The sequence below is a fragment of the Corylus avellana genome, chromosome ca8, assembly GCF_901000735.1.
Source record: "Corylus avellana chromosome ca8, CavTom2PMs-1.0".
NCBI classification, from domain to species: domain Eukaryota; kingdom Viridiplantae; phylum Streptophyta; class Magnoliopsida; order Fagales; family Betulaceae; genus Corylus; species Corylus avellana.
Window position 1 is genome coordinate 7664550 of NC_081548.1, and position 23114 is coordinate 7687663.

Sequence of the window (23114 nt, forward strand, 5' to 3'; positions counted from 1 at the left end):
ACAATATGCAAATGCGCCAATCACATCGGTATATTTTATGTTTACCAACCTAAGGGCATGTGTGTCTACTCCTTAAGCTATTGATCTCCTTAAGCAACGAGTTAGACATGGGTGTCTACTAAGTTGTTCTTTAAGAAAACATAAATTTATGGAAATCGACAAATACATGAGGCCTAGGGCATGGATGTCTACTTTCGGTTCCTCATGTTGATTACTTCAAGAACCCGTGATGAGATTCTTTTGTCACTTTATTAAGCCCAGGACTTGATCATCCAAATTGATTTATATATTTAATTCATAGCACATGCATATGTTGATTAGGCACATTCATATGAGGAATTCAATTAAACAGAAAATAATCAAGTTAAATATACCAAAATATGATTGAAGCAAAGGTGCCAATATTAAAATCTTAAAAAAACATGGTTAGGGCTTCAATCTAGCACCTAACTAAGAGTTAGTTATACATAACTAAAATAAAGACTAAAAATAAAAGGGAAAGAAGAAACCGAAAAGCTTCTGGAAGTATCCTCAAATCCTCCTCTCTGAAGTTGTGTATATAAAAATTTGTCTATTAAATGGTGTCTTGAGTTGTGAGGCTTATAGGTCTATTTATAGGGCTTAGGAGAGTCCTAGAAGCCCTAGTAGTCCTAGTAAACTCGTAGGTTTAAAGTTCTAGTTCAACTAGGATTTGGAAAACCTAGTTTGAAAAGAAAAAGGAGTCTTGCCGCGTGTCTGAAGTTTCTCCAGCTCCCAAGTGCACTCAATTGCATGGGTGGTGCGCTCGATCGCACTCCTGCGATTGATCCTAGGCAATGTGCGCTCGAGCGCACTCCCTGAATACTTTTCTCTCGGTCCTAAACTTTTAGCTTTTTTCAATTTTGTCCTTTAAGCCTAATACTTCCAAAATTGCTTCGTTTTTCTAAAAAACCTATAAAAAGACATAAAACATGAAAAGGAAGTAAAATTGCACAAACTAAGAAAATTAACAAATTAACAAATGTAAATTAAAGGGCTAAAATATGAATATTTTAGCACTTATTAGTATATACATCACTTTTGATGCCAACATCTCCGTAATAAATTCCCATTTTGTCAAGAGTGATTGAGAATGGCCCACTCCTTTGTTGGTTTAAGTCCGTTTCCTGAACTTGGTAGAAGTCTCAGTTTCACATTGTCTACCATGAAGCTATATGTGTTCTTCCATCCATCATGGTGTGCATTCCGGTCATATTGCCACAGCCTCCCTAATAACAAGTGGCATGCATCCATGGCCACTACATCACACCACGTCTTGTGTTTGTACTTGGATTCAATTGAAAAGGACACAAGACAACGCTTAGATACAATTACCTCGGTGCCCTTTTTGAGCCACTCCAAACAATAGGGATTGGGGTGTCGTTCAGTCTCTAGGGCCAACTTTCGTACCGCTTCCTCTGCCACGACGTTTTCACAACTTCCCGAATCAATGACAAGTTGACATACCTTGCCCCCAATAGTGCATGTTGAGTGAAAAAGATTGTGGCGCTGCTCGTCTCCACTTTCCACCTTCTGGGGTGTAAAGTACACCCTCCTCATCATCAAAAGAGGACCATCATCCTTAGAGACAAACTCTTCATCGGCCCCTCACTCGCTGTCAAAAAATGCTCCTTGCTCCTCTCCATCACCTTGCTCATCAAAGGCTTCCCCCGCATCAACAAGTAGCCCTTACCATATACTTCTCTCCCTTGCGGCAATTGGCCATCCGGTGACCCACCTCACCACATGGAAAAAACTTGGAACCGGTAGTGGCCCCGGTTTAGTTTGGTTGCCCCCCGGTTCCAGGAACTATACTTTGGCCAGCCGGTTGAGTGGCACCTCTAGTTGAAATCGGACCACTTGATCGGTTGTAGCTCCCACTGCCCCCACGTCCAAACATGCCCAAGGGACCTCGCGCCAACATCTTCTCAATTAGCAACGCTCTTCGGTAGGCCTCCAAAACATTGACGGGGTCAAAGAGATTTAGAGAATCTTGAATTTGTTGCTGCATACCTCCAATATACCAGGACACTAGTTGGTCATCCGATTTGGATAGATCCACTGGTGTCAAAAGTTTGTAGAATTTCCATGTGTACTCATCCACAGACTTCGAACCTTGACTTTAATTCTGCAGCTGTTGGTACATGGTTCAGGTATAGTTGTAGGGCAAAAAGGCGGACTGCACTTGTTTCAACAATTTCTCCCAATTGTCAATCTTCCTCTTGCCTTGCCTCCCCCTAGATTGCTTCAACTACTGCCACCATGCCACAGCTCTCCCCCAAAACTTGGTTGCAACCAAAGAAACTCGCTGATCTTCAAGAACCCCCTTAAAGTCAAGAACCTCTCCAACTGCCGCTACCCAATCCATAAATTCTTCAGGTTGTAGACCCCCTTGAAATTCTGGAACATCAAGTTTGAATCAGTTCTCCCATCGATTAGTATGAGCTTGCATAGGGGGCCGACTTCCCTACGTTCGGCGCTCCACAAAAGGGTTCTCAGATTCATACCCATAGTCATCTTCATCTTCCTCCTCTGGTGTGCACGGTGGGGGTCGACGTCGAAGCCCTTGGTGAACGCGCGTGTTAGCCAATTGGGTAGTGAGAGCTTCAATTTGATCCCTCATAGTCTCAACTTACTCCTCCATGCGCTGCCACCATGCCGCCTCTTGTTCTCCATGAACTGATTCCTCGCGCTCATACACGTCGTTCAAACTTACATAGTGGTTGCCCTTTCCTCTTGTGATTGGAGCCATGGAAAGTAACTGGCGCTTTGATACCAACTGATGGAGCTTGATTTGGTGGGATGCAAAGAAAATAGTACAAGAAGAAAGATAATTAATTCTTAGATCTTAAATCTATCAAAAATCTAAAAATTATTTGGGGAGTCTATCTACGGTTTAAAGGAAAATATGAAGAAAACTCAACTCTAAGGCTTCTTATTGATAAAAATTGAAATTATATTGAAAGTTGCGTTTCTGGAGGCTATAATGATGTATTTACCCCCAAAATCCTAACCCTAAATTAAGGTAAACAAAGTCCGTTTAAGCCAAAACATGGCTACGCGTCCGGACGAGAACTAAATTGAAAACATGAAATTGCGAAAAACTAACATAACGTTCGGACGAGGTTTGAACGGACTCCGAACGAAGCATTCTGACCTCTCTGGGGTTTTTCCCACCAAAGCTACGTGTTCGGATGGGCCTCATGGCCGTTCGGACAATCTTCTGCTGTAGCGCCAGTCTGGGATCGTGTCACCATTCTTCGGGGTGCCTTCACACTTACATCCACTCGGGTCTTCCTTATAAACTCCCAAGCACTCTGGTCTACATCATAGAGTTATTTTGGTTATTTTTATCTTCAGTTAGGATTTAACCGAAAATCCGAACGGGTAGGTGACATTGCAAAAAATTGAAAGTTTGAAGTACAAAATTGAGAATTTTTGTATTATTATTTTTATATGTACATATTAATAAAAATAATTTATTTGTAATTAATTATTTTGTATTATTATTTTTATATGCCAGAGAGTGGAAAATTGTGGGCACATTTTCATGTATCAAGACTTCCTGGCATGTCTGATTGTCTATTGCTAGGACTTCTTGGTGCAGTATTTGCCAGGAATTCGCAAGTTACATACCAACATATAATTTTAAAGACACTCCCCTGCCGTTATTTACTAACTACCACAACTAAATATCAATATATGTATTATCTAATATTTCTGTCATTTAATTAATTAAATGACGCCATCAAAGAACCTTCCTTTTTGTAGTGCATGTTAGTGGCCTCAGGAAAATTTATCGTACCAATAGTTGACAAATCAAGTTTGATCAGTTTGTTGAACAATTTTTATTGAATCTCCTGTGGGTACGTAGTTTTTATTAATGAAGAATAACAATTACAAGCAGCAAATCAAGAAACCCAAAAACAAAAAAATCAAAAAATAGTTCATCCTTAGTTCTTTACCACAGTTCTCATAAATCTCAATTTCTTCACATACCTATATATATGTCAACCCTACCTTCAACCAAAATTAACAAACCAACTTGAAAACGATGACTAAATCTCTTTGTTGCTTTCGAAACTACTCGCTGTAGATCTACAGTAACTTAGCTCCAAAGAAACCTTCCTTTCCAAACGAAGCTGGCGACGAAAATTTGCTATGAAAATCTCCGCCCTCTTATCAATGTCATCATCCGAAGCAAAACTGGTGGCTCGTTGAATACTCCGAGTCGCAGAACGATCTCCTCCGTCGGATTTATTATCCTCGATGCATCCATGCAATCCCAGACGGTCATCAAAGCTTAAGCGGCGCCTATAGGAAAAGCTACCAATATTCGAACCACCCAAGCACCATCTCCTTGCGTTAAAACTAAGCAAAAGTTTTAATTTCTTCACCGCCTTCGTCAGGCGGACGCCTACCTCTCGCCACCTTTCGCCACCCATTTCTTGGTTTCCCCTGCAGCTGGTTTTGTTGAACGGAAAGGCGTGGATGTTAAGGTTGTTTTATAGACAGAGAGAGTGAATTGTTGGGCAAGCTAGGTACTGAGTACTGACAGAAGATAGAGAGCGTGTTTTTCAAATGATTAGTGTCTTACCTTTGACTTTCATGGAAGGACGCGGTGGAGGGGACCCGGATTCCTGAAATTAGGGGTGAATTCTTCTACAATTCACGTCAGAATCTCTTGAAAGAGAACTAATGCTACCGTGATGCGACGTGTCCCATTAAATAAATAGTAATAAAATATTATTTAACTTTTTTTAAGTAAAATCTATATAATCTCTTCAAATTATTACCTTAATAACGATTTATCCCTCAAATTATCAATTACTACAATTTACTTCATAAACTATCAAAATAATGACAATGTATCTCTCAATGCTAGCAAAATAACGAAATTACCCTTATAGAATTTTCAATAAAGCAAAAATACCCTTAAAATTTTAATTAAAAAAATTAAATTTTAGTTTTATTTTATTTTATTTTAGTAAGGGTAATTTTGTCATTTTATTAAAATTGATGATACATTGTCATTGTTTTGGTAATTTGAGAAGTAAATTGTCGCAATTGATAATTTAAGGGGTAAATTGTCATTTGAGTGATAATTTGAGTGAACTTTACCCAACCTTTTAAAAAAGAATAGGGAAAAATATAAAAAAAAACCCCCAAACTATCAGCCGTTTTCGATTTAGCCTCTAATGTTCCAAAAGTGATAAAGTAGCCCCCAAACTACCAAACTATTGCATTTTGGCCACTCTGTTAATCAAAACCGTCAGTTTGGACGGAAACTGCAAAACAATGTCGTTTTGTTATGGGTAAGTTACTACAATGCCATTTTATGAAGAAAAACAAATTTTGGGAAAAATATAAAAAGGCCCTCCAAACTACCAGCCGTTTTCATTTTAGCCATCTAATGTTCAAAAAGTGATAAAGCAGCCCCCCAACAAAACGACGTTATTTTTCAGTTTCCGTCCAAACAGACGGTTTTGACTAACGGAGTGGTCAAAATGCATTAGTTTGGTAGTTTGGGAGGCTACTTTATTACTTTTGAAACATTAGGGGGCTAAATGAAAAACGACTGGTAGTTTGAAGAATTTTTTTATATTTTTTCCAAAAAAATTATATTTTATTATTATTTTGTTTTGTATTTTTTAAAAAAAGTTAAATAATATTTTATTATTATTTATTTAGTGGGACATGTGGCATTACAGTAGGCGTTAAATCTCTTGAAAGAGATGTTGTCCATGAATTCCAAAATCTGAAATTCGCCCCTAATTCAAGGAGATTCTGGTTCGCCGGCGGAGGGTGGCTTCACTGACACGACTGTCATCAATTGCTGCTGAGTCATAGTCTTATAGCATTCTCATTGGCTACACCAATCTTGTAGCATTCTCATTGGCTACACGTAAATCATACTCAGTAAATTGTTGAGATATTTGGTGAGCTCTTAATGTGCTTATAAATACTAACCAAAAAAAAAAAAAAGTTTCTAACATTGTTACTATTATGAGGATAAAAATTTATTCCAAATAGTTTTGAGGAAATTTTTTTCAACCTAATTTAATAAGTGTCAAGTGTCATATCTTACATATTTTATTTAATATTTTTAGCCGTTATTTATTGTAATTCTTCTAACTTAAGAATCAAATCATTAATTTTTAAGAAACCTAAATATGTTGAATGACACTTGCCTCTTATTGAAATTGGTTTGAGGAAATTTCCTCATTGTGTCCCTCGTCTAAAAGAAAGGATAAATTAATTCTTAAAAATGAATAGAAATATATATAGAATAGTGAAAATTGAATTGTTAAAATAGGAAGCCAAATAAGCAACTAAAATAATTCTTTTTTTTTTTTCAATTTTTTTATTTTACCTAGAATGAAAGAAAAAATGTACTAGCCATGGGTGAATATTCTTACTGTTATGTTTCAGTTGCTTGCTAAGTTTTGCCTCATAAAGATTTGAAAATTATGTTGCTTTATGTCCATGCATGACATATATGCCCGAACCGCAAACCACATGTACATATATAAATCACCACTTCAGGTTTTTATTTATTTATTTTTTTTGTTTTTTTTGTTTTTAATTTTTTTTTTCAAAATAAACTGATAAATGCTATATATTATACCAATATCCCACTTTTATTCTACTATATATATGCTGACGCTGCGAGGTGTGGTACAGCCTTAGAGTTGTAGCTTTTGTTAAAAAAAGTAAATGTTACATGTTACACTCTTGTCACTCTCATCTTATTGGCTAATGTTACATGCATATTACATTCTTGAGCCATCCCATGTTGGCATGTGGGTACCTTCGAGCCTTTCAGCCACCTCTTGCAACCGGTTTGGGAATGGCTGAACCACCCCATGGCCTCTACGGGTGGTTTTAGCCATCCATTTTTGAAATTTGGGGGTGGCCGGCCACCCCGAGTGGCCAAAATTGATATATATATATATATATTAGAAATTGAAACCTAAATAAAAATAATAATAATAATAAAGCCGTCAAAACTAAGGTAAAAAAAAAAAAAGTTATTAACTCAAAAATATATTTATAAGGTAATATAAATTCTGATAATGGCCCCCACATGTATTTTTTTTTGTTTTCAAAAAATAAAAAATAAAGTCTGACTTTAGAGAGAGGCTCCCTTGATCTTTTGAAAATCAGCATCTTTTTTTGAAATCAGAGGCAGTACTAGGCGGCGTTTTCTCTTCCATGACAAACAACAAAGTATTCATGATAATCAAAGCATAAAATTAAACACTAGTGTTTGATGTTCTCAATTGCAAGCGTCTCACATGACGAATGTATATATATATATACAACCTCATTGAATCAATTCTATCAAATCGGGGACTCCAAGAAATCATGAGCAGCACATGTGAAACTTCTGCAACCATCCAACTCATTCTTAACACTTATTTCCAATCCATATTGCTTAATCTATTGAATTACTACTTATTCAAAAAGTTTAAACCGATAGAAAGAGGTAAATTTAATCACTTCATTCAATACTTTAATATCTTTTAATATAATAATGAAAAAAAAAAAAGAAAAAAATCCAGAGAGATTGTCACTAGGACCAAGGACATTGGGCTAAAATCTAAAACATAAATCACAGGTCCCCTTATGTATATATTCCTTAGGCGAAAAAAGGTAGGATTTCACCGCCATAAGGCAAAAGGAGGTCCCATAGGGCTAATGAGTTGAGTAGGGATAATGATACTCTCAATTTCAAATGAAATTGATTCTATTCGTTCATAGTTAGAATTTAAAGTTTATGTATCTAACAGTGTACTTGATGCTACATAATTTTAAAATTTTTAAAAGATGTGTCAACATTGATTTATCTACACCGTTAGATGTATAAACTTTAAATTATAATACTTTTTTAAAATTGAGAGGATTTTATTATGTGAGTCGGAGTTACGTGCATACCAAAACAGACCCCAAAATCGTGCATGAAAAGAAGTATATACCCAATGAATTTAAGAAGAAGCACCCTTTGTAGAAGTTTCTGAATCATGTGGGTCGAAAGTCACAATATAAAAAGCAAAAGGTCCCTAGCTAAAGGATACCCAAAGAAGGATAGCACTACAGGCCTCTCTTCTGTTTGTTTTGGATTCTGCTTGAATTTGTTAAAAAAAAGGAATTTATGTCAATGAATAAAATAATTAATTAGATAATTCAAGATTTATTTGAACGAATTAAAATATTTTATATGAATTCTCTCTTCAAATTACCAATAATTTATATAAGAAATTGATGGAAATAGAGATTCCGTGTGGGGACTTTTAGTAGAACCTTTCGATCAAAGCTAGAATGGAGTGATTGCTTTCATAAGTGGTTAACCTAAGTGGTCATTGCCTTGGCCATCAAGACTGAAAAAGAGATTCCTTGTCGGCAATTTTAGAATCAAAGCTAGAAAATTATAAATCGGTATTAAAACATAAACTGCTATGAATTTATACACAGTTTGAAATGCCGATAAATGGGAGCCATCTGATAAGACCATTTAATCTCCAAGACTTACAGATCTAACGGTGATTTTTTTAAAAAAAATATAAATAAGAAATGCGTTGAAGAATAACGAGGGATGGATGCAAAGTTTACTATGGACAGGGGCCCAGGGCCAATAAATTTTGTTGCAAGGGGCCCATATGAAAAAAATAATAATAGTAAAAAAATAAATAAAAAATTTACCTTGTAGGCTTTTTTTTTTTCTTATGAGTTGGGGGGTGGCCATAGGGCCACCTCCCTTCCTCCGTCCCTGAGAACAACACCAAACACATCTCATATGGGCCACCTCCCTTCCTTCGTCCTGGTGAACAAAGCCAAACACATCTCAAAATACCTATGACAATGTGAATTCGCTTCCAAGTGTGTGTTGAGCGTTTATTTGATTCAAACAAATTGGAGGGACGAAAAGGTAGGATGAGTTCATAGGTGTACAAGTAAAAAAATAAAATCAATTTTTTTAGAAACATATTAATGCTCCTTTACTAAACATTATTGCAATTATTATGGCTTAAAAACGTAAATTTTTCACATTTTTAGACCGTCATTTAAAAAAAATGCACTTCTAAATGAGATCATTTTCGCAATTTGTTTAGAAACGTACTTTTAATTTGCAAAATCGCAAGGCTAAATGAACTCTTAATTTTAAGCGCTTGTGAATACTAGGAACTCAATACAAAGTTTAATAGGAGTGGATGTAGCCGCGCATAGGTAGAATATTCTTACTAACCCCTCGAACACGACCCACATATTCAGGCTTATTGTCGTGCGCCTGGGCGTACGCGTCGTTCGATGCCCACCGAATCGTCCCTTGGAGGCCATCTACCAATTTCGCAGGGTCAGTTTCCAATAGCTCCTTCATCCGTGCTTGTACGTTACATTACATGTGATCATTGTTATCTAAGTGTTAATCCTAAATAGGTTAATACAGAGATAAAAATGCAAGACAAGGTGTAAGGAACATACAACTCTCTCCGCGACCTCCGGATTTGGGTATCTACCATCTTTATTTTTATGGGTCTTGGTGTAAGCTTTCGCTCGCGTAGGAGCCCTACCCGAAGTAATTACCTGCAAAAATCCAAAGCATAAATGAAACGTTCGTATATATATTACTCGGATTATGACATATACATATACATATGGTAAATGACAAACATACTTCCTCATGTGACACCCTTGCGAAGCTCTTCGAGCTAGTGCAATGTGGTGTTTTAATCAGTGCTCATATGCTTAGCATAGTCCTACGAACACAATATGTAGATGTTATTAATAGCTGAGGCATCTAACAATTACAATTAATGAAACTACACAAATAAAATTAAACTCGTAACCTACTTGATAATCGGGATCATACAATCTCTTCAACAATTTTTCAACGTCTACGGGTTGTACTTTTCAATGGTTTGCCTCAACCTCGCCCCCACTATTGCAGGAGTATTGCCGCACTGAATGTTGAGTTTAGTCTTTAACTTGTGTCCCTTAAGCTTCAGCTTCTCGCCCATGTCTCTGAACGCGTCATTTTTTGTTGCTGCCATATCCGACCTAGGCAAGAAGTAGAAGTGCTTCTGCATTAGTTAAACATTGAGAAATTATGAGCCATACATTATATTTTCAATATCAGATAATCGTTTTACAAAATGAAATGCAAATGCTACATATCATAAATTAAGAACATCTAATCTACACATACCATCAATCTGTTCCATATATCCTCCTTCGTATTTTCTAGTACATTCTTCCAGTCGTCGGATATCCTCACAAAGGCTCCGCTCTTGACAATCTTGCCCATCATCCGTCTAAATTTCCCCCCGCTTTTTCCTACGGGCTGCCACGCTCCATTATGCTCCAGCATGATCCTTTTCCCCTCGGGGATGTCCCATAAGTTGTGCAAGTCATTTACGGTCAACACTTCAAATTTATCGTCACCATCTACATTGATGTTTAACACACAAAATTATACATATATTATTAAGATTTATGTACTAACTACATGTACCATCATGCATAAATATATACATATTTATTGTTCTGACTAGCATACATACATGCCTATCGTCTGAATCTAGTCGAAAGCCAATACTGGCCAAGCAGGGTCATCTGGCTGCTGACCGTGCGCGTCACCTGTCCCATCATCCAAGGAATCGGGGGCTTGTGTCTCACTCGCATCAACATGTGCACTGCTGTGTGGCCGTCGATCGAAATAGTTGTGCGGCAATAAACCTATCTAGGTCAATGTGACCGATGGGGATGGCATACGCGGGGATTCGTCCGAGTCGCGGGAAGTATGCTCATATCGATACCCTATCTGGGTAAGGCTTGTTGGACGGGGTGGGTCAGGGAAAGACAGGTCTAGCTCAATCGAAGTGTCGGGAATATCTTCAATGTTGAAGATATAATCGTGTCTCGCAAGTGTCTACCCTTCCACATGCTCTGGAAGTACCAGTCGTTAACCTGGTTGCTGGCTCACAAGCATAGCAACGTCTTGCGTTTCTCTATCAGGAGAGACGTACGGTCTCGACCCTTGTCCACCCGTAGTACACGGAATAGAAGATTGTGCCCTTCGTTCTCTTGACTTTCCCCGAGTACTCATATCAACCTACGAAATACCTAATGCATCCAATTAGTTATGTGTACAATGGAAGAAATATGACACCCAATTATATATTGAACAATTGACAATCAATGTACAAATAAATAACAACAAACGAATCAATGAACAATAGTTAAATTTTATGGAATCACATACGCTTCAATTGGTGCTAAGTCAGGTCGGACGTATTTAGGATCATTATGCGGATCAAACTGGTGATTATTGTTTAATAGGAGTGGTTCACTCTCGTGGTAGTTGGCATGATCATCATGAGGCCCTTGACCTCGACCAACGTCATTGATGGTTCTAGGTTTAGTCCTCACGGCGCAAGCCCAATCTGGGTTTCTTTCATTTTCGACGTAAAAAATTTGTTCCACTTGAAAAATAAGCATATACAGCTCATCACTAATCAGCTCCCCCCTATGGACAAGGTTTTTTAAATTGACAAGCATTAGTCCATACTCGTCCACCTTGTATCCCCTGTTCCTTGTGTTGTCCACCCAATCACATTTGAACATAACGTACTTCATCTTGTCGTAATACTTTACCTCAAGTATTTGAGTTAGCTTCTCGTACTATGTTTCACCATCAACAGTCGGCATGCACACGCCACTGTTCTGAGGCCTCTTTCCCACATCATGTACATGAGTCCGAAAGAACTTGTCGTTGACCACATATCTGTTATATTGGACTGCTGAGATCATTGCCCCTCTACAATGTATTACTAGTTTGTCACCCATTTCCTTCCTACATCGATCGTTTGAACGATCAACCTGCGAGTCATATACAATGATGAAGTATAGTTAGTGTGGTGATGGAATAGGAATTATAAGGAAATATTTTGGAATTTACTAGGTAAATATGATATTAGTCTTATGTATTCACGGTACCAAACACAAAATTGCTCAAAATATTGGGCTTCCAACTAATCGTCCGTCGCGGGCCCCTTATTGGATACTTGCCTAATCGTATCCATGTGCATCCTACAATTTGAAATTAATTCCATTGATTATAATTCACAACTAATGGTGTAAGATGATGATCTGAACATGCATATCTTTATTACACGATACTCACGTCCGCAATTGGAGGAACTCGTTCAAGTTAAACATAATATAACGGTAAATCTGTGTCAATGTAAGTTGGTCGAGGATGACTCATGTTCCCGCTCCTTTAGACCCATTCGGGTTCTTTTGCGGCCTATTGTGAAATGTCGATGCGTTCTCTAAATACATCGAGCAGAATGTCACCAACTCAGTTGCTATGTAGCCCTATGCAATGCAACCCTCAGGAGTCGTTTTATTGCGCACATTAAATTTGAACTCCCAAGGCTCCTACATATAAAAAACAGTCAATTTTCAAATTTAGTAATTTTTTTTTAAATAAATATAGGGCGAAAAAATTTATATGTTAGTTTTTTACACGAAATTTTACCTCTTTTCCGGATACATCTACCTATATTGTACCGGTCCACTGAGTCGGCATTCACAGACAAGATGTGCGACAATGTGAACCATGCTGGTGAAAAAACTGGGGGGAGTACCTGTTCCATTTTGCACAGAGTGATACAGACGTCATCCTCAAGTTTGTTCATATTATCTTGTGTCAACACCGTTAAACATATGCCCCTGAAGAATGTAGACATCTCAACCAGAGGTTTAACCATGTTACTTGGTAGTGATCCACGCAATGCAATCGGGAGAAGCTGTTGCATCAATATGTGACTGTCATGACTCTTCAAACCCGATATCGTTCGGTTCTTAAGTCGTATACATTGAGAAATGTTCAAGCCATATTCGTCTGGCACCCTTACATTTTGAAGCACTTTCAGGAAACTAGTTTTATCCTTATTTGACATCATGTGGCAAGCTAGGGGCAAATAGATTTTCTCATCCTCACCAGTGAACGAATGAAGTATATGTCTAAAACCATTTCTTGCAAAGCTTTATGTGATTCAAGATTGTCCTTCGTTTTCCCTTTAATGTCTAGTATTGTGCCAAGTATGTTGTCCGTCACATTTTTCTCTATGTGCATAATATCAATGTTGTGCCGCAATAAATTATCTTTCCAGTACGGCAACCTAAAGAAAATACTTTTCATCTTCCACAATACACTAGTAGTTGCTGGTTGTCATTTCTTAGGAGTCATCTTCCGCTTCGTCTGTGATTTATCAGTGGACTTTGACTTACCAGCACTCTCATCCCCAATACCATCCCTTCTAATTGTCTTAGGATTTCATGTCCACTTGACACATTGGGGGCACGTTCTACTTCTAGGTTACCATCAAAAGTTTTTTTGTTGCGCCTCCATAGATGATTCATGTGCAAGTATCTCCTATGCCCCATAAAGTAAAATTTGTTCCAGTATTTTAACCGTCTAGACCTTGTTGCATGCATACAGCAAGGACATGCATTTCCACCACTGGTAGGCAATCCAGACAAGTCTATGTATGCCGGGAAGTCATTAATTGTCCACATCAATTACACTCAAAGCATAAAATTCTTTTTAATGGAAACATCAAATATTTGTACCCTTACATTCCATAGATCCTGTAATTCCTGAATTAAGGGTTGCAGGTAGACATCTATATCCATTCCAGGTGAACTTGGCCCTGGAATAATCAAGGATAATATGAAAGATGTTTGTTTCATGCACATCCAAGGCGGTAGATTGTACGGTACAGGCCAAGTACTATGGGATGTGCTTATGTTTCCAAAATGATTAGATCCATCCGTGGTTAGGCCAAGTCTTACGTTCCTGGTGTCTGATGAAAAATTCGGATATAAATTATCGAATAACTTCCATGCTTCACCGTCGGTCGGATGCCTCAATACGCTGTCCTTTGTGCGGCTGACTGAATGCCACCTCATATAGGGCACAGTATGGTGCGACATAAACAACCTCTATAGTCGTGGTATGACTGGAAGCCACCGCAACACCTTCATCAGACGTCTCTTACTCGACGATATGGGGTGGTCATCCTTATCTAAATGAATTTCGTCCTTCCACTTAGATTCTCCACATTTAACACATAAATCTAACTCCTTATTGCCCTTTCAAAACAACATACAATCGTTACGACAAACCAGGATCTTCTCATAACCGAGTCCCTTAGAAACCGTTTGGCCTCATATGTATTAACTGGCAAAGCTCCATCATCTGCAGGTAACAACTGATTGATGAACTTGAGGAAACACAAGAATATCATGTAACTAACTCCACCTGCACACTTCAAATTGTATAGAGTACAGTAGCATTTACATTTAGCTTGCTATGTTTGGTCTTATCATAAAATGACTTGTTTGCCTTTTTAAGCAATTCCTCGTACTTTCGTACGTCACCTCCATCGGCTTCGTCATACACAACGTGTTCTTCCTCACCATGCACCTCAACCCAAAGCTCACCGTTGTCATCCCTGACTTCGTGCATCCCGAATGCATCACACAACATGGCGTGCATATTTTCACACTATTTTGTGCTTACACCCACATCTGCGGCCAGACGAGTCGAATTAGAGCGTTCAACGGGTGCTTGTACAGGCCTCTCGCCATGATAAATCCAGTCTTTGTATTGGGGCCACATTCCTTTCCTCCAGTCAAGTGGTCGTATACCAAACCTGGGGGGTGTCTCCTGTTAAAGGTGCACGTCTTACAGAGGCACACAATAAGTCTGTCTGGAGTTTCACAGTTCCTAACTGTGAAGTCCACAAACAATTTACACCCGTCTATGTATTCCTTCGTACCCTTAGACTTCATCATCCAACTATTGTCCATAACGTTACTACGTACATTAGAAATACAAATATGTAAGAATTACCCTCCGCTTGAACATAAATGCATTGATATTCTTTTACTTTTTATCTTAAAAAGGAATGCTCAAAACTAGGTTAATTACTTATTTTTTGTTATTTTTTTACTTTTTTATATCGGAATATTTACATATAGTAAATTTGCAAGTAATTAACCACAACACAAGATTCATGCCCAAAATTTAAATGCATTTGGTACGGGGACCCTAAATTAAATAAATTTATATATGTTGTGGCCGGTTTTTCTATTGGCTTTGTTACGGGGACACTTAATGAAATAACTCTAGGTTAGTTGTTTATACGTTTTTTTTTTTTTTTTTTTTTTTTTTTTTGTTTTTGTTTATTAGCCCTAGATATTTTATATAATTTGCGAAATAGAATTTACAAAAGTGATGAAAGTTTAATAGGGTTAAATGAAGTTTCTCTTTAAAAATATTTCAATTACAATTTGGATCATAGGCTTACTTACAAACATAATTTGGATTTGATTTTTTTCTCCCACATATTTGATTCCAAACTCAGAGAACTTATCTAAGTCTTGTCTTGATACTCCATTTAATTTGTTCTGACCAATTTTTTTTTTTTTTTTTAGGATTTAGTCATGACCATTGAATAATTTTTGCTTTCCAATTCTATTTTGGGTATGTCAAAATTGAAACCAAATACATAATTAGCAACCATCTCCATATTCTTCAATTGGTTACCAATAGCATAACATGATTAACTTAAATAATTTTATTCATAATCTTTGATTAATCATGTTAATTATGCTACTGCTAGCCAATGGGAGAATAAGGAGATGGTTGCTAAGTGTATAAAACAAACTGAAAAGCATTTGTTACAGGGACCATAAATATCTAAATCTAAGTTATGTTTTTGTTGCATTTTTCTTTTTCTTTTTTTAAAAAAACATTTACATAATTTGAACTTGATATGGCATGGGGACCCTAAATAAAATTAATCTAGCTAGCTAGGTTTGTTGTATTTTTGCATACTATATTATTTATTTTGTTTTTGTTAACAAAAATTTATTTGTTGTAAATTCATTTATATACCCTAAACAAATTTGTAAAATCTACACAAAATAAAATATCTAGCTAATTTCAAAGTAATTACCTAATAAATAAATAGATATATTTTGCATGCATGCTCATATTTAACAATCCTACGTACGTACCTATGATAAGGACCCTAAAAATCATATATTTCAAACAAATTAATAAGTTAATTAGCTAAAAAAACATGATAATCATATCATATATACACTATAGAAAAAGCCCAAAATATACACTATATATATATAACAAAGGGAAAATTACAGTTTACCCTCTAAAGTTGACAGGGTTTTTCAATTCGAATACCAAAGTTTCAATTTTTGCAATCCCCCCCCCCCCCCCCCAAAGTTTCAAATTTTTGCAATTTGACCAATTGTATCCAAAGCTTCCCATATTGCCCCTAATTTTTATTTTTTTATTTTTTATAAAAAAATTCAGGGTGGTTACGGCCATCTGGCCATTTTTTCACCCTCAAATTTGTTTTTTTTCTTCATAAAAATAAAAAATAAAAATTAGGGGCAATATGAGGATTTTGAGATAATATTGGTTGAATTGAAAAAAAAATTGGAACTTTGTCGGGGTGGATTGCAAAAATTGAAACTTGAGTGTTTGAATTGCAAAACGCTGTCAACTTTGGGGGGGCTAAATATATGCAACAAGAGAGAGTGTATACCTGAGGAGAGGAGATTGACAGAGATGCGGCTGATGGGAGTGTATGCCGGCCGGAGTTCTATTGGAGGGAGAGAGAGTGACAGACGACGAACGACAGAGATGATTTTGGCTGAGAGAGAGCGAGTGAGAGATTGCTGGGCGACGGAGAAGAGAGTGAATGAGAGAAAAATCGACGGAGAGTGGGTCGGTAAGGGGGTGAACGTCGCTGGCTAGAGAAGAAAAAAAGAGAGGGAGAGGAAAGGAGACTGGGAGAGGGGAAGGGAAAAAAATGAGAAGAGGAAAGAGGGGGAATTGCCGTGTGGCACACTTACTAAAGTAGTAACGTGCCTCAGTGGCATGTTACGAATTTGTAACATGTCATAGTGACATGTTACTACTTTAGTGATATTCCTGTTAGTGCGATCGAGGGCAAGCCGAGTCTCTGTTATTGCGATCGAGCGCGAGCCACTTTTGGTAACTTGTAAACTTGACACGTTATAATTTCTACACGTTACGAAAATGGTAACGTGTCAGTTTCACATGTTACAAAATTGTAATATGTCATGTTACCACGTTACAATTTGGTAACGTGTCAACTTGACACATTACCAAATTGTAATGTGTTAATTTAACAAGTTAAAAAATTATAACGTGTCAAAATGACATGTTACCAATTGGTAATGTGTAAAGATAACACGTTATAATTTGGTAACGTGCGCACCTGACACGTTACCAAAAGATGACGTGTCAACTTAACACGTCATCTTTTGGTAACATGGCATGTTTAACACGTTACCAAATCGTAACGTGTTGAAACTAACATGTTACTATAATTCGTAGTAACGTGTTAGAAATTGCCACGTTACCAAATAATGACGTGGAAATAATTAGTGAAGAGTTGATACGTCACTAATACTGTATTTTTTTGTAGTGATATGGTTCGCCATGCGGACCAAACTACCCTCAGGGCCCGTTACACCGAATCTCTTCAAGCATGTCCTTGTCGATTGTTGGAAGCCGCCTAGCCCAGTCTAGCTCACATTAGTGAGCCACCTCTTGAATACTACAGACCATAAAAGAAGGCATTAAGACAAGTCATGCACTTCCCATCAAATCTCTAATTCAGACAGTAGTAATGATCACGTCGTATAGGATATCCAATCAGCACGTCTTATCTTGACGGAAGGTATGGGCGCCATGTCCATGTACACAGGGGATGGCCCACCTTCTGTAGGAACCGCATCGAACCTGCTCCCAGTGACCCACATGTCATGGCATAAGCAAAGCACATTCAATGCTGATCCCAAGGGAATTGAACGTTGGGTAATGGAGATTGCTAGGGGTCGTCCGATTGTTTGACCTTGCAGGTCGACCATGTTATACGGGTATGTATAAAAGAAAAATTCATTTTAATGAGAACATTAGGCATATTCAGATTACACCCATCTTCTTCCTCTCTTGTATGTGTTGGATGATGACTTGTATTTCACAAGTCTTATGGTGGGCCCCTTTTATTCTTTTGGTTGCAGCTTTTTGGTTTTTTTATGCTTGAGCCATGTTTTACCTCTTTTAGTTTACTTCTTAGTGAAATATTTTGTTACTTTACTTCATGGTGAAGTACTTGGACCGACCTTCAATTACTTGGCCAATTTGGTCTTTAAAAGGAGAGCAAAAGAGGGCAGCAAGGCAAGTGATGAGAGGGCAGCAGCTTCGTGGCGTAGAGAAAAATAAGAGAGGCAACAAACTTCAAGTGTGAAGAGAGAGGCCAGGAAACTCATAGAGAATTAAGAGATCAATTTCTCTTTTGTATTTAATTCTCTTTAGTGTGAATGTGAGTTTGGGTGTATTGGGGCTTTTGGGTTTGAGTGGTTTATTTGTACTACTCTTTGTACTCCACTTTTTTGTTAATGAATTTCTTCTGAATCGTCTCCACCAGTAGATATAGGCTTTTTAAGCCGAACCCCATAAATCTTGGTGTTTTGTATGACTAGTTGTTATTTTCTATTCTGCTGTTTTTTCTGCTTCATTGGTGATCCTAGAATTATTTTATCTCAACACTCTATGTGAGCCTTTATTTGTATTCTCATTAATATGTGTTACTTAGTTGTCCTGTGTGCTTTAGCCCAAATCTCTCAATGACCAGAAACTGTGTTAACAATTTCGAACATAAGTTTTTGAAATTTAAGAAGAAGCCAAAAAAATCAAAAACAGATATAGAGATGTGAGAGAGAGATTATGATGGCTCCATTGTCTACCATTGTGATATGAAGCCAGGGACATCCAGCTCTTTTGCAATCTTTGGCCTCCCATGGCAGAATACGATGATGGGAGAGAGAGATGACGATGGCTAGCTCCCATGGAGATGATTATTGGCTTGCAGTGACGATCAAAACCCTCGGTACCAAGGCTAGGTTCTTGCTACCCATTCATGGACGGTGGACCTCAAGGTTTCGGTCTAATGCAGGAGAATAATAATAATAAAGTAGATTTATTATTTATGCTTTAAGTTTCCTTTTTCAATAAGGATTGGGTTTTTCCTTTCCTATTAGGATTTGTTTTCCTTTTCCAATTAGGTGTGGTTTTTATTTTCCTTGTTAATTTAGGAGGTGCCTAGCCTATATAAAGGCATCTAGTCCTTGTTATTTTTCAATCCAGTTTATATTATCAATTAAATTTAAGTCTTTTAGAGTTATTTATTTGTTTGCTTATTTGGGGCAATTAGGGACTTTCTCTTTCCTATTTTTTATTTTGTCTCTTCCTGAATTCCCTTTTCAATCTTCAATTCTTTGTTTCTGCTGGTATTATCCGCCGTCAGAACAATCTTAGCTCTGCTCTGCGTCAGTTGGTATCAGAGCTTAGCGTCTTCATGGGGTGAATTTTTCATTAGTTTCTATGGCTGGTGGTCGTGGTCGGCGTGGGCAAGTTCCGAATGAGGAAGTCCCCTACCATGAACGCCATGTACGAGACTTGACGATTGAAGATTTGGAGAGGTAGGTTGCAGAGTTAACCCAGCATCTAGTGGCGCAAAACATGGAGTGGGGTCGCGAGATGGATGATCACGATTCAGAATCCAATTTTGAAAACCCGTATCACAATCCTGTTCTGGGTCGGGAACAACATGTTCGGGATTGGCGGCATGGAGACTGGGGCTTCAAAGTTGAGCTTCCAAAATTTTCAGGCACTTTACAAGCCGAAGGCTTCATTGATTGGCTGGATGAGGTAAAGAGGATCTTTGATTATAAAGAGGTTCTTTGATTATAAAGAGGTTCCAAATCGTATGAAGGTGAAGCTTGTCGCCATCAAACTAAAAGGTCGCGCATCTGCTGAGTAGGAGCAGCTAAAGCGATCGCGAGATAGACAAGGCAAGCCAAAGATTTGTGATTGGGAGAAGATGAAGAAGAAGATGAAGGGACACTTTTTACCCTTCGGATACAGACAAACATTATTTCAGCGACTTCATATGTTGAGACAAGGTGCGAGATCTGTTGATGATTACACTGAAGAGTTCTACCAGTTGGTTGCTCGGAACGACTTATCAGCGACTGAGGAGCAGTTGGTGGCACGGTACCTGGGCAGTTTGCGGCAATCCAGACAAGACGTCCTTAGTCTCCACTCAATTTGGACGGTTTCTGAAGCCTACCAACGTGCCTTGACTGTAGAAATGCAGTAGGCTAGGAATAATACCAGATCTACACCGAGAGGAGATCAAAATACACGAGGAACTCGTCCTTAAGAGCCTCGTCCTAATCCTCAATCTACGCAAGGTTAGAGTTCCAATTCCAACATTCGTTGTTTCAGATGTGGGGAGCCCAGTCATCGATTGACAAATTGCTGAAAATGTTCTAGCAGAACGGGTAAGAATCTCTTGATTGAGGATGAGATAGTAGGAGAGCAAGTTGACATCGAAGATCCTATTTTTGATGAAGGTAATGATGGGGATATTTTGTATGGAGATGGGAACGAAACTCTTGTTATCAGAAAAAGCTTGCTTATTTAAACAGATAATTCTGAAGAAGACTAGTTAAGAACCAATATCTTTCATACCACATGCACAATCGCAGAGTAGGTTTGCAAGCTTATTATTGACAGTGGTAGTTGTGATAATGTGGTGTCAGAGGAAGCAATTAAGAAGTTTTAGCTGAAGATTGATCACCATCCAAAACCATACAAATTGTCATGGTTAAAGAAAGGGAGTGAGGTAACAATAGATAAGAGGTGTTTGGTTTCTTTTTCAATTGGTAGAAATATTTTGATAATGCGTGGTGTGATGTAGTGTTTATGGATGCATGTCATTTATTATTAGGCAGGTCTTGGCAGTATGATCGAAGTGTTATTTATGATGGGTGACAAAATACCTATACCTTGAGCATCAAGGGAAAGAAGGTGGTATTAGCACCTCAACAAGAAAGAGTCATTCATGGACCAGTGATTGGAAAGGGCACTAATCTCCTATCAATATCTCGATTCCTAGAGGAAGCAGAAGAAGAGGGAGTTGTGTACGCCTTGATGCCATGTGAAGAAGGTGACAACGTAGATGATGAAGCTTCCATAGAGTTATAAGAGGTGCTTATAGAGTTTACTGATTTGATGCCAGAGAATCCACCCCCTGGTTTACCACCCATGAGAGATATATAGCACCACATTGACCTCGTGCCGGGGTCAAGCTTGCCCAATCGACCAGCTTATCGCCTTAGCCCGAAGGAATCTGAAGAATTGCAACGCCAAGTGACAGAGTTGTTAGAAAGAGGTTACATCCGAGAGAGCATGAGTCCATGTGCAGTTCTTGCTCTCTTAGTTCCGAAGAGGGATGGGTCGTGGCGTATGTGTGTCGATAGCCAAGCCATCAATCGAATCATGGTGAAGTATAGATTCTCAATTTCTCGCTTAGATGACATACTAGATCAGTTAGCAGGTTCTAAAGTTTTTTTCAAAATTGACCTTAAAAGCGGGTATCACCAGATTAGAATCAGGCCTAGAGATGAGTGGAAAACAGCGTTCAAAATGCATCATAGGTTGTACGTGTGGATGGTCATGCCTTTTGGGCTATCCAACGCTCCCAGTACATTTAAGAGGTTCATGCATCAGGTGTTGCAGCCTTACATGGGGAACTTTGTTATTGTGTACTTTGACGATATTCTTATCTATAGCTCCTCGCAGGAGACACACTTAAAACACCTCAAGGAGGTTCTTGACACGCTACGAAAAGAGTGTCTATATGTCAATCGGAAGAAGTGTTCCTTTCTTACTACTACTGTCACTTTCCTTGGATATGTTGTGTCTATTGATGGTGTTCATGTAGATCAGTCTAAGGTGACAGCAATTCTAGAATGGCCAACACCCAAGAGTCTACACGATGTCCGAAGTTTTCACGGATTGGCATCATTTTATCGATGATTCATCCGAAATTTCAGTACATTGATTGCACCAATCACGGAGTGCTTAAAGGGTCGGACTTTCCAGTGGACTGAAGAAGCCGATGCAAGCTTTCAATTGGTGAAGAAGAAAATGATGGAAGCACCTATTCTTGCTCTTCCTGACTTTGAGAAGATTTTCGAAGTTAATTGTGATGCATCTGGCGTTGGCATTGGAGGTGTCCTAAGCCAAGAGGGACGTCTGATTGCATTTTTTAGTGAAAAGTTGTCGGGGTCCAAGAAGAACTATTCCACTTATGACTTGGAGTTTTATGTCATTGTACAATCTTTGAAACATTGGGGTCATTACCTGGTGCAGAAGGAGTTCATCTTTATCACTGACCATGAGGCCCTCAAGTATATCAATGGCCAACAGAAGCTTAGTCGCAGACATGCCAGATGGGTTGCTTACCTTCAGGAGTTCACTTTTTCTTTACGGCACCAATCAAGGAATTTGAATCGAGTTGCTGATGCTCTGAGTAGGAGGGTTGCACTTCTTACTACTATACATACCAAAGTTGTGGGTTTTGACACTTTCCGAGAGTTGTATATGAAAGATCCTTCATTCGGGAAGATATTTGCTGAGGTATCTGTAAGTAAGTGTAGTGATTATGTTGCTCTTAATGGTTATCTATTTCGAGGTTTACACTTATGCATTTTGGATAGTTCATTGAGGAAGCAAGTAATACGAGAGTTGCATGCAGAAGGTCACTTTGGGCGAGACAAAACCTTGGCCTTGGTCTCATCAGACTATTATAAGCCCAAGCTAACTAGTGATGTGACCCGTTACGTGGAACGGTGTTTTATTTGTCAAAGGTATAAGGGGACCCTCACAAATGTGGGTCTATACACCCCATTACCAGTACCCGATGGCCCATGGCTTGATCGATTTTCCAAGATGACCCATTTTGTTGCTTGCCGGAAGACGATGAATGCCGCCCGAATTGCTCACCTATATTTTCGGGAGATTGTTTGCTTGCATGGAGTTCCAAGATCTATTACATCGAACCGAGATACAAAATTTATGAGCCATTTTTGGAAGAGCTTGTGGGAAAAGATGGGGA

At 38.2% G+C, this 23114-nt stretch overlaps 1 protein-coding gene across 1 annotated transcript; it reads right to left on the minus strand.

Annotated features, from left to right (window-relative positions):
- Positions 1 to 4076: 4076 nt before the first annotated feature.
- On the minus strand, positions 4077 to 4463 carry LOC132190810 (uncharacterized). Its single transcript, XM_059605849.1, has one exon. The coding sequence runs from the start codon at positions 4461 to 4463 to the stop codon at positions 4077 to 4079; it is 387 nt and encodes a 128-aa protein (XP_059461832.1).
- Between the last annotated feature and the right edge of the window lie 18651 nt (positions 4464 to 23114).

What these genes read in the sequence shown, in the direction of transcription:
- LOC132190810 (XM_059605849.1), bottom strand. Translation starts at nt 4,463, where the DNA reads ATGGGTGGCGAAAGGTGGCGAGAGGTAGGCGTCCGCCTGACGAAGGCG.